Below are 13,717 nucleotides of genomic sequence, written 5' to 3'. Positions count from 1 at the left end.
GTAATATTATTCTTGAAACTATTCAAATTTTTCTTCACTATTGTTGTGATTGAAATTTTTCGATTATCTTTAGTTCTCTGAATACTAAAACTTTTATAAGCAAACATGAGCAAATTTTTCCAAGCAGTGACGGAATTCCTGGATACACATTCGTTAATTAATTTTGTGAGGGTAATTGCAGTGAGTTACCTTGCAGCCTTCGGAATACGTTTAATAATATGTACATTTCTTCTCAAATTAGATACATGGATATGAAATGGAACTTCTTTGTTTCCAAGGTCAAATTCTTCTTCGAAATCATTATCGGGATTGGAATTTTAATAGGAACTTGTAGTATCGATCGAATGCACTTCTCGCATGTGGATTTTCAATCCTCGTGTTGTGAAAAATGTTCTACATTTTAAACATTCTGCTCTTCCAGCTGATTGTATTTCTTCTTCTGTCATCAAATATAGATCAAATTGGTTTGATTTATCGTGATCGAAGTCTTTTGATTCCTATGTGACTTTCTTGTATCGTCCAAAACTTGAATGTTTATTTATGTATTTTTTTCAGAAAATTATTTTAATCGGTGGGGTGGGGGTTGATTTTCTGCCCGACAAAATATTTTGACATACGGTTCTTTTTAAGTACGCTAAAATGAATACATTCAAAGAAGAAATTACAAATTCAAACAATATTTGAAAGAGTTATGGATTTTTCTTTGAAAATTATTTTATTCGGGGTGGGGGTTGATTTTCTGACCGACAAAATATTTTGACATAGGGATCTTCTTGAGTACGCTAAAATGAATACATTCAAAGAAAAAAATCCCAATTCAAACAATATTTGAAAGAGTTATGGATTTTTCTTTGAAAATTAGTTTATTCGGGGTGGGGGTTGATTTTCTGCCCGACAAAATATTTTGACATATGGTTCTTTTTGAGTACGCTAAAATGAATACATTCAAAGAAAAAAATCCCAATTCAAACAATATTTGAAAGAGTTATGGATTTTTCTTTGAAAATTATTTTATTCGGGGTGGGGGTTGATTTTCTGCCCGACAAAATATTTTGACATAGGGTTCTTCTTAAGTACGCTAAAATGAATACATTCAAAGAAAAAATATCAATTCAAACAATATTTGAAAGAGTTATGGATTTTTCTATGAAAATTATTTTATTCGGGGTGGGGGTTGATTTTCTGCCCGACAAAATATTTTGACATAGGGGTCTTTTTAAGTACGCTAAAATGAATACATTCAAAGAAAAAATTACAAATTCAAACAATATTTGAAAGAGTTATGGATTTTTCTTTGAAAATTATTTAATTCGGGGTGGGGGTTGATTTTCTGCCCGACAAAATATTTTGACAAGGGGGTCTTTTCAAGTACGCTAAAATGAATACATTCAAAGAAAAAATTACAAATTCAAACAATATTTGAAAGAGTTATGGATTTTTCTTTGAAAATTATTTTATTCGGGGTGGGGGTTGATTTTCTGCCCGACAAAATATTTTGACATAGGGATCTTCTTGAGTACGCTAAAATGAATACATTCAAAGAAAAAATCCCAATTCAAACAATATTTGAAAGAGTTATGGATTTTTCTTTGAAAATTATTTTATTCGGGGTGGGGGCTGATTTTCTGCCCGACAAAATATTTTTGCATATGGGTCTTCTCAAGTACGCTAAAATCAATACATTCACAGAAAAAAATCGCAATCCAAACAATATTTGAAAGAGTTATGGATCTTTCTTTGAAAATTATTTAATTCGGGGTGGGGGTTGATTTTCTGCCCGACAAAATATTTTGGCATAAGGGTCTTATTCTGTATGCTGAATTGAATGCATTTCAAAAAAAATCTCCAATCACGAAATATTTTAATAAGTTATGGATTTGATGAATCATGGATGATCTTTAAACTTATATGTATATATTCCAACAATTTCTAATGACTTGATATTCTCGACAGTTTTTGATATGCAGGATTTATTGTTATACTTGTTTTTAATCGCATACATTTCAGGTTGTTCAGTAAATTCATGGCTGGCCATTAATTTGTTCCGTATTTCATGTATGTACCTGAGCTGCAAGGTTTTCTGTACCAGTCAATTAAGACTTTGTTATCTGTTGTTCTGATGAACTTTGTATCAAGGAATGGTACTGACTGCAAGTTATCTTCTGTTTCTATCGTAAACTGAATGTATGGGTCGTAACTGTTGAGAGTGTCAAGAATCTCATTGATGCCATCATGAGGCAATGAAACTATGATATCATCTACATATTTTTTCAAAAAATGAGGTTTAAAGGATAATACTGGTAATACTGTGTCCAATACATCATCCATCACATATGCTGCTAATATTGGGGAAATAGATGCTCCCATGGGAGTTCCAAAGGTTTGCTTTCCCATTCGATGAAAGTGAACTTGGTCAAGCAACTGAAAAATAGAGTGCTAAAAATCTCAGATATAAGCTTCCATAATAAAAATCTTAAAATTCTTGCAAATCTTTTCATAGAAAATTCTTATCCAATTCATTTGATAAATAATATTTTGTTCAGTACACAACATCTCTGAAAAACTATAATTCAACTTCCAATTTAACCCTCCCTGTCAATGACAATATAACTGGTGATGCTCCAGCCCAATTCATTTTTACATCCTTACCTTTTATCAAGGAGATCACTCCCAAACTATCTAGGATTTTTCAAAATTTACCTAACATTAAAATAGCCAATAAAACGGTACTTACCATTAAATCAATCCATAGCAAAGTCAAAGACAAGGTCCCTTTAATAAACCAAGTGAATGTTGTGTATAGTACTCCGTGTCAATCATGTGATAAGATATATGTTGGCCAAACTTCACGATCATTAGGTGCTAGAATTACTTCGCACAAAAGTGACATCCAGAAAGATGCTCTTTAGCAAACCATGTGAATAAGTTTGACCACCATATGAATTATAACTCAATGAAAGTATTAACCACTGAATCAATCTCAGTTAAGAGGTCCTTTCTAGAAATGTCTTACATTTTTGAAAATAACAATTGTATGACTAAAAAAACAGACATTAATCACTTGAGTGAAATTTATTCTTACTTATTGACTCTAGATAAGAGCTTTTACAAAAACAATATCAATTTGAACAATTCCATTGTATAATATATCTTAAATTTAATCTTTCATAATAATTTTATTCAAACATAAATTTTACATTATACACTAGAGTACACTTGGTACTCCTAGTGAGAATATATAAGTTGTATCAATTGACAGATGTCACTCTGGCATTTTTAACGTTCTATTCTCAGACTCGTTCATTTGAATCCTGCACGCATGATGTGAATAAGGGTCTGACGAAAAACAATATTTTATAAAAAATAATCTCAAGCATTTAGAATTGTATATCAAGTTTCATCTTCTCCAATGTATCAACATTGTTTCTTCAACATCAATGTAACCATCCTCACATAAGATGTAAGTCATGAACATTTAATATTTTTGATCTTACCTTAAAACTTATATTATTGTAGTTTCCCTGATGATGGAAATAAAATTTTCTGAAAGCTTGGACTAACTTAAAAGAGTACTCATATATATATATATATATATATATATATATATATATATATATATATATATATATATATATATATATACCGGGTGTCCCATATTTTATGTGACAGGCAATATCTGGTTTGTTGAAGGAGATACACAAAAATGTTTCATACAAAAGTTTTAGGAGTTCATGGGAGCTATATTTTGATATAATTTTTAAATATACAGGGTGTTTGGTGTAGGTGCTACAGACCAAAATTCAATTTTTTAAAATAGAACGCCCTGTATATCATTACATATTCAGATGCTACGTTAAATTCTGATATCATTTCATGTTTGGTTTTTGAAATTCGGTTACGGCGTTGTTGAGTTATTGCTTAAAATGTAAAGTCTTGAGAACGACTATTATTTTTAAAAATATCTCATACAATTATTCTCTCTGCATCAGATCACATAAAAATTAGTCAAAATTTTGGGTGTTCGAAGTAATGGTTTCAATTTTGAGTTGTGGAATTCAGTCAGGAATCATTTTGAATATGAAACAATTGCGAAATTGAAAGAGGTGTATTCGAAAACAAATCTTTAATTAATAACAATGTAAATAATATAACTTGATAAATAATTTCATAAGAATGGTAGGTACCTAGAAATAAGTCATAAAAATTGTTCAAAGTGATGCCCATTAGATATTATACAGGCTTCGAAACGTCGAATCACTTCTCTCGCTCTTATAATATCAGGCGTAATATCACTGCACGCTAGTCGAATTTTCATTTTCAGATCATCCACATTCAAAGGGGGAGTAGTAAAAACAATATCTTTTAAATAACCCCATAGGAAAAAATCAAGCGGTGATCAATCTGGGGAACGAGCCGGCCACCGAATTGGACCCTTATTACCAATCCATCTATTTGGGTACGTTCTATCCAGATATTCAGTAACAACCTGTGAATTGTGAGGAGGAGCACCATCTTGTTGCCACCAAATTCCTTGACGTTCTACTATGGGAATATCTTCCATCAACTGGATCAAATCATTTTCTAGAAAATGTAAATATCGCAATCCATTGAGATTTTCATTGAAAAAGTAAGGTCCTATGATGCGGCCATTGAACAATCCACACCATACATTAATACCCCAAGTAGTTTGAAAATTACTTTCGCGGACCCAGTGGGGATTTTCTTGAGACCAATAGTGACTGTTATGTCGATTCACAACTCCATTATTGTGGAATCGCGATTCATCGCTCCACAAAATTTGACTGAATATGTTAGGACTTTCATGTAATATTACCTGAATACAAGCAATGAATTCAAGTCGTCGTTCAAAGTCCGTGGGTTTCAAACCTTGTACCAACTGAATTTTGAATGGGTGGTATTTATTTTCTTTCAGAATTCTCTGTACATTAGATTTACTCACACCGACTTCTTCTGCAAGAGTACGGATAGAAACATGTGGATGAATAATAATATAAGCCAACACATTGATCTCTAAATCTTCAGTTCTAACAGATCTCGTATGATGACGATGCTTTATAGTAGAAGGAAATGACCCAGTTCGCAATTTTTCTACAACTCTCGAAAAAGTCATTCGTGACGGAATGGGTCTGTCTGGAAAACGTTCTTGGTATAGACGTTGTGCTTGACGGCAGTTTTTCTGACATTCCCCAAAAATTAATAACATATCAATGCAATCACTTGGACTAAACGCGAAAGGCATACTGGAGTTTTCGCACAAAGAACACAGTTACTGTTTTGCAAAGAATCACTGAATCGAACTGACAAGTAGATACAATTCAACAACATTTGTTACTATGGCATCAACAAGCATAAGCTACTTGATGAAATTGTGCAATATAAAGCAATTTACCCTCAAGTTAGTCACATTCTCAAGAATTTCAATATTATATTCAACTGATATCGATATCGTATCGTAGAGGTGAGAATAATGGTTTGTATTCAGTAGTAGTCTAGTTCAATTTAATAAAAGATATAGACTGGATTCGTGTACGAGTAAATAAGTTTTTTTGAAACTTTATATTTAAGGAAAAGTGCAATAACTCAACAACGCCGTAATCGAATTTCAAAAACCAAACATGAAATGATATCAGAATTTAACGTAGCATCTGAATATGTAATGATATACAGGGCGTTCTATTTTAAAAAATGGAATTTTGGTCTGTAGCACCTACACCAAACACCCTGTATATTTAAAAATTATATCAAAATATAGCTCTCATGAACTCCTAAAACTTTTGTATGAAACATTTTTGTGTATCTCCTTCAACAAACCAGATATTGCCTGTCACATAAAATGTGGGACACCCGGTATATATATATATATATATATATATATATATATACATATATATATTTCGTTTATATAGATGAGTGGGAAAGTAAGGATTCAAATAACAGAGTGATGATTGAAAATACTTCTGAATACTTCTTACTCGCATTTGAATATATGTGAACCACAATAAACCCTTGCGGGTTGCGGTGGAGGGTCAAATAGACCCACTCACTTGTGATCTAACCTAACCTAACTACTTACTCACATATATGTATAGGTATATACAATCGATCGCTTCAAATACACTTCACTAACTTTCTTCGAAAGCTTCTGATAATTCCTCTTCCATATTCTCCGTTTCACTCTCACTGTCGTCATTTAAATCAATAATGAATTAATTTTAACCATTGATATGGAAGTGTCCAATCTCCATATAGTCTTTTTCAACTAAAATTACTTTTTCAATCCTTTTTTGCCAGTCTTTTTCGGCAATATTAGATACTTCTTCTTTAACTGGCTCTATCACCTTCTTATCAAATTTTGGAAAATTATTTTTACGCCTGATGCTTTGTTTTTATTTTCCCCAAATCAACTCGATGGGATTGAAAACACAAAAATAGGGGGGAAGTCTCAATATGGTGTGTCCATACTTTTCAGCAATACTCTCAAGGGCATACACTTTTTCAAATGTTTATGTCTGTAAAACTTCAAGTAGTTGGTGTTTGGTATAGTTATCTTCAAAATACAAATTGTTATCCATTAAAAAACTTTGTATTCCATCTTTCCTCGAATTTTTATTCGGTACTTTGATGAGCTGTCGCGAATAATAGGAAGCGTTGTCAAGAACTAATACACTATTCGCATTTAAATTTGGGATCAATTGTTTTCAAACCATTCCTTAAAAATATTAGCTTCCATGTTCTTATGATAGTCAACATTGCAGTCCTCAAGTTTTTTTCCACATAATTTCAAAGAATTCAGAACCAATCCTTTACTTCCTCCGCAATGCACAATGATTAGTCGCGATCCTTTGTTTGCAGGCATGTTAGGCGTACACATTCTCGAACCACCAGTCCACCATTTCGTAACTGTGTCGTGAGTGTCATACCAAGCTTCGTCCAAATAAAAAATTTGCCGTTGTTCTAGCCTATATTTAGTTATTTGTTCTAAGTACTTGTTACGCAATTCCACTATTCTTCTGCTTTCCATAACTGCTTGACGTTTGTTTATTATTTTAAATCTAACGTGACTTGGAATCTCTACATTTTTTATTATTTTCTTTTTTCATTCCTTTATTTTTTATTTATTCAATTGTTATATTTTTACTTGTAGGTTATTTCACTATTATTCCATTTCAGGTTTATTTTTGCTTAATATAATTGTTATTTTCAGCTATTCATTTTTAATTATTCTTTTTTAGTGGTTTCAGGAATTTCAAATCATTTTATATAGTAGACAATGGAAGTCCGAACTAGTGAAATTCATCATGAAACATTGTCAATCACCTTCAAACATACGAGATGGTTATTGGACGCTCAATTGAATACATGAATACATTTCAAGGAAAAAATTCCCTTCCGAAAAATAATCGAAAGAGGTATGGATTTTTCTTTGAAAATTATTTAATTCGAGGTGGGACTTGATTTTCTGCCCGACAAAATATTTTGACATAGGGATCTTTTTAATTACGCTAAAATGAATACATTCAAAGGAAAAAATTCCAATTCAAACAATATTTGAGAGTTATGGATTTTTCTTTGAAAATTATTTTATTCGAGCTGGGACTTGATTTTCTGCCCGACAAAATATTTTGACATAGGGGTCTTCTTAAGTACGCTAAAATGAATATTTGAAAGAGTTATGGATTTTTCTTTGAAAATTATTTTATTCGGGGTGGTGGTTGATTTTCTGCCCGACAAAATATTTTGACATAGGGATCTTCTTGAGTTCGCTAAAATGAATACATTCAAAGAAAAAATTACAAATTCAAACAATATTTGAAAGAGTTATGGATTTTTCTTTGAAAATTATTTTATTCGGGGTGGGGGTTGATTTTCTGCCCGACAAAATATTTTGACATAGGGTTTTTTAAGTACGCTAAAATGAATACATTCAAAGAAAAAAATCCCAATTAAAACAATATTTGAAAGAGTTATGGATCTTTCTTTGAAAATTATTTAATTCGGGGTGGGGGTTGATTTTCTGCCCGACAAAATATTTTGACATAAGGGTCTTATTCTGTATGCTGAATTGAATGCATTTCAAAAAAAATCTTCATCCACGAAATATTTTAATAAGTTTTGGATTCGATGAATCATGGATTTTCTTTAAACTCATATATATTCCAACAATTTCTAATGACTTGATATTTTCGACAATTTTTGATATGGAGGATTTATTGTTATACTTGTTTTCAATCGCATACATTTCAGGTTAATCAGTAAATTCATGGCTGGCCATTGATTTGTTCCGTATTTTGGGAGCCGCTGATTATCGGATCTCCCGCTTCGCATCGACAAATCCATGGCTAGAACTCGTGGCTGCTTTCACACTGATGTATAGTGATAGGTTTTGAGGAGGGCAGACATTCATTCATAACGTTGTGCGATCTATCGAAGGCATTTGATTGTGTTTCGCATGATACTCTGCTTAAGAAACTTTCCTATTATGGTATCCGCGGACTGTCCCTTAAATTCTTTGAATCCTATTTGCACAATAGATCACAGTGTGTATCATTACATGGGATTAAATCGAATGTGAAATCTGTCAAACATGGTGTGCCCCAGAGTTCTGTACTGGGACCAATCTTGTGTATACTATATATAAATGACCTATACTACCACATACTTCCTAAAAAATGTTTTCTTTCTGCGGATGATACTACTTTGGTGGACTGTCACGGTAGTGTTAATGATTTGAGTGTTTTTGCCAACGCCACCATGAAATCTGCAAGTAACTGACAAAATTACTATTTCAAGAGCGAATATGTGTTAAGGACCGATGGATGACAATTCGAACATCTAATGAGATATCGTGAACGACGTAGATGGTTATAAGTATTTTGACAATAATTTTTTCTGTTTGTTACTTGGTATTTATATGACATGTTCTTCCGATATGTGCAGTTTATCTATATATTTGAGTTCTGAACCGGGAATTGCATGATCATGCAGTGACGATGATAAAAACGTCGGGAAAAACATTTTTTGTAACATAGCTGACTTTTTCATTACAGTGGCTATTAAAATCATTGAGAAAAACTATATTTCCGTATTTATAAAACAATAAAGTTGATGAAATCTAATATACGAAACTTTGCACTACAAATTGGTTTATATCAAATTACAACAAATATAAAACAGTAAATTTTCTCTGCCTTTTTTATATCTTTAGAAATGGATGCGGTAGAGCCAAAAAACGAAATTCGACAATTCAATTTTTGGCGAATATTTCAAAAACAACCACTGATATTCTCGATCTGGATAAATGCCATTCTAGTTTCCCCAAAGTAGGAAACTTTTGTCCAATGCAACAGACCTTGTAGTTCTTACCGTTTCCGAAATAGCAATAGTGGTATCAGCTAAAAAAACGGCCTATATAATGGCATGAACCAGAGAAGTGAAATTTAAATGAGCGAATCAAGTCATGATCAAAAATAATTTGGTGCTGCATCACGACGATTATGAGCATAAAAACCAAATATTCTATTTGGTTTCTTCCATATATTGCAAAAAGGGTAGTGCAAATTAAAGTTGAACTCGTTTCAATTCAAGTTTACGTTAATATAATTTCCAAATTACCAGCAAAACGCTTCAGTGCACTGCTCCACTGGCCCAATTTGTATAAAACAGTTTTTTACATCTTTGAAAAAATGAATAACTAATTAATTAGAGTGTATCATTAAAGGAAATTATGATTAGAAACAACATAGGGGCAGAAATGAGTATTTAGAAATAATAACATGCTTTCCAATCTATTATCTTTCTTTGCCCGTATAGCAATTTTTTGTAACACACTAACACAACTTCTAGAAAATTGTTTGGAAAGAAATAAAATTTTCAGTTACATTTTCGAAATGATAATAATACTGAACGAAAATCATTTTTTGTGGTATCTGTCGAAGAAGTTAAGGAATAGGGATAACTACATATTATATTCGAATTTTTTGTCCATTTCTGAAGACGTAGGCAGATTTTGGCCTCCGAAATATTATAAGTATTGTATTATTTCTTAGCAATATTTTTGATAGGCATAATTGGTAAATACAATAAGTTACTGATAAATTGAACTTTTTTTCTTTGTGAAAAATACTTTGATTTTACGTAATAACTTATCGGGGTAAACTAAAAAGTTTGCCCTTTCTACGCATTTGTATACATTTCTATATTATAAATTTCATATTTCTCAGATTATTGATGAAAATACCCAAAGAAGGTCGATCAAAAACAGAAAATAATACATTTTTTGAAATAGATATTCACATGAAAAAGATTAATTGTTTTACTCAAAAACGAACTGATATTGAGAACCTTTTCAAAATGTTTATAATAAAATGTAGCAATGGTAGTTTTACGATTCTATTATTTATTCATGACAATAGTTTCAGTATTCAAAAACTTGCATAAACTGTACAGAAAAGTACAATTATATTAAAAATTTAGGCCTTCAGGAGATTTCAAATATGTATTCTATGTATCTACAATTCAAATCTGTATTCAAATCTGAATGATAGCATTACAGTTTCAAAAATGTTCTGTGATTAATTCAGAAATTTTATGAAACATTTTTTTACTCCAAAAATTATCATACTCTCGAACATACTGTGTCACCACAAAGGTTTTGATTTGACGCTTTTAGAATCATACTTCTCATGAAAAGGCAGTGAAATTTTTTTTACTGAAAGTTCAGAACCACATAAATATTTTTTAAAATCCTCAGGAATGAAGCCTAGGTCACTTTTGTAGTGAACGGCACTACCATTAAATTTAATGGAAAGTAATGTAAACATTTTTTTTTATTGAATTTATCGAAACTAAATATAAAACATTCTAATTTGAAAATCTGGTTGGTTACTTGATAAGTAAAATTCGGATTATCTGGTGTGAAATGAATCTATCGAAAACACTTTTTCCACACCATAACAAAAATACTGTTTAAATTGTAAGGAGGTATACATTTGGGACAAATCATTTTTAGAGGAAAAGCATTTTTGCTTTTTAATAGGCATTCGTTATAGAAAAATTGTAATTCATTGTTCTTGTGAAAGCAGTTGATTCGAGAGGTCTTTTTCAGTTTATATTTGAAAGTAACTTTTAACATCATCTATACACACACCAATGTGAAGAGTTTATTTTGAACTTAATTGCTTTTCCCTAATTTGGTTAGCGAAACGTGTGACAGGAGACAGTATTTTGTACTCGTGTAGAAAAAGTGTTATCAATAGACAGGTCGATTATGTTAACTTTCTGGAAAAATTTCTATAATACTGAATTAGCGTTGTGATTTCAAAGAGATGACTAACATACTGCCAAAGTCGAATTCTAGTTTATTTTTAAAAGTAAAAGTTGAACAGCCGATAGCCGATATGCCGCAGGATTGAAGAGTGAACTCTCGAATGAACTTGACATTACCTTTTACAATGTAAAAGTAAAAATTAATGAGAGCGAGAAACTCCCTGAGGCACTTGCTACGCGGTTTGCCAGTACACGCCTATTCTAAAACACTGATTTCTTAAATGGATTAAAGATTCCTCTCTTAGATTTTTCAACATTTATATGTACGTAAAAACTCCCTTGACTTTTGAATGTTACAAGATATCAAGGTTAGACAAAGTTACGTAAAACGGCATCATTTTTGATACTCTGAAATAAAAAGCAATGGTGTGGCATCACTTTTCGCCCAAAGGGCGTTATCAACTTATTCTCAAATGAAAGGCGAGTATTTGAAAGTGGTTGACAATGCTCATGGTAAATTTCATTAGTTCGGACTTCCATTGTCTAATTGAAAATTAAAACGAATACCTGAAAATAACAATTACATCAAGCAAAAAAATCCTGAAATGAAATTACAATGAAATGAGATGCAAGCAAAAAATTGAACAATTAGAAAAACACAATCATTTTCTGGTGATGACTGTAACTATACACAATCGTTTTCAGGTTATCACCCGAATTAACAATCGAAACGTCGTGAAGTAACTTGCTTGAAATCTTTTAATTTTTATTCGGTTTTTTTCTGTTTAATTATTCAATTTTCATTTTTTGGCTTGTATTTTATTGTAATTTCATTTCAGGGTTTTTTTGCTCAATATAATTATTATTTTCAGCTATTCATTTCGATTTTAAATGGTATTGGTTCTTTCTGGGGTTTCAAAGCATTCTATATCAAATTAGACAATGAAACAACGAACTAATGAAATTGGAAAAGGTGAGCATTGTGATCTTTGTTGTGTGTCCCACACTCTCGCCAACATCGGTTTACTTTCGTACTCGTACTAGCCAATCCTGAATAATTAATAGTTTTATATCTGCACAAAATTCAAATGAAGTGTGTTTACAAATGTATTCCTTACTTTATGAAGTGTTGAAATCGTTGCAAGCATCTTTTGTCAAATCAACATGAGTACATCATTCAAAAATTTAACTTCACTATCTCAATTTTTCATGAAACTTTTCGTAGATGTACATTTTATATAGACTAAAAAATATATGGTTTTATTTTATATATAGTCTCGTTTTTGAGCTATTTAGGTTTTTAATAAACATTGGGATAAACTAAACTGAGTTTCTAATAGAATTTGTATTGAAATCAGTAGGACATTTATTGTTTGCAAATTCTTAAGAATATAAAACTTATTACCTAATTACTCAGGAACGGTTGCTCCAACTTGCGAAAATAAACCACGGATGGATAGAGAATTGAAAGTCCTATCAAACAAGGCCCCTTTTCTATCTGAAAAAAAAGGTGATAGCTTTCTTTCGTCAGAGGGTGACGTCATACCATTGCTTTTTTCATCAAAAGTACTGAAAATGGTGCTTTTTCAAGCGATCTTAATATCTATTCCTTCTCAAAATTTTAAAGTAGTCCGCTCTAGATAAGGAGTAAGTGACAAAAGAATGTTGATTGGTGTCTCATTGACATCAGAAAGAAATGCGTGGGTAAAACACCGCTCAAAGGTAGACCATGAAAACAAGTAGAAGGAGTCACCTTTCAGCTATCATCTGAAGAGAAGCACTGTCATTGACATTCATAAACGACTAACCATTTAAATAGCAAGAGTTGTTTATTGTTGATGTTTCGGCAAACAAGTAGTTCTCGCACTAAAACACTCGCACCAAAACGCTGATTTGATAATTTCCATGCAAAAACTCACCGTCTATAGTCCAGGTATCTTCGGACAACATGGACCAGTCTCTTTCCAAATCTTCGAAACTTGCCATTGCCCCTTTCTCAGTTCCAGTTTATCCAGAGGAAAAACAGTAAATTACAGTCTGGGCAAAAACAAAACACTTTTTCACACACTATCTCGTATAGAACACCATAACAAAGACGATTTACGCAAACCGCGTACACGTTATTTCACTGAAGAAATCTTTAATTTTGACAGTGGCAGAAGATGATAGCGAAGCACATGGGAAGAGCGGTCGGGAAGGTGTTCTTTCAAAACGGCGCAGTCTCTATCGGAATTCCATAGGTGGTCATTCGACAGGTTACCTGTTTTTACAATCTCGATCGTACATGTGTGAACAGCGTTGCCGGCTCTACGTGATTTCAGTAGGCTGGGTATTGTTCTGGGGTCATTGTTTTCACTACTTCTCCAGGAGTTCTTGAGGGGTCTATGATCAATCCAGTGTAGAATGGAATCATCACAAGCTCTATGATACG

At 32.1% G+C, this 13,717-nt stretch overlaps 1 protein-coding gene across 1 annotated transcript in view; it reads right to left on the bottom strand.

The window, feature by feature from the left end:
* The window catches only part of centrocortin (cerebellar degeneration-related protein 2-like), a 420,172-nt gene extending 406,664 nt beyond the window's left edge, over positions 1 to 13,508 (bottom strand). Inside the window, exon 1 of the mRNA XM_074174753.1 lies at positions 13,206 to 13,508. Coding sequence (XP_074030854.1) covers positions 13,206 to 13,272 — 67 coding nt within the window. The 5' untranslated portion in view covers positions 13,273 to 13,508. The remainder of the gene's footprint in view (positions 1 to 13,205) is intronic.
* Positions 13,509 to 13,717: the final 209 nt, after the last annotated feature.

Source organism: Leptinotarsa decemlineata, unplaced genomic scaffold (assembly GCF_025532065.1).
Source record: "Leptinotarsa decemlineata unplaced genomic scaffold, Ldec_3_MD MMD2_P_RNA_scaffold_12, whole genome shotgun sequence".
In the NCBI taxonomy this organism is placed as follows: Eukaryota; Metazoa; Arthropoda; class Insecta; order Coleoptera; family Chrysomelidae; genus Leptinotarsa; species Leptinotarsa decemlineata.
This window is presented reverse-complemented; position numbering and strand designations above follow the sequence as displayed.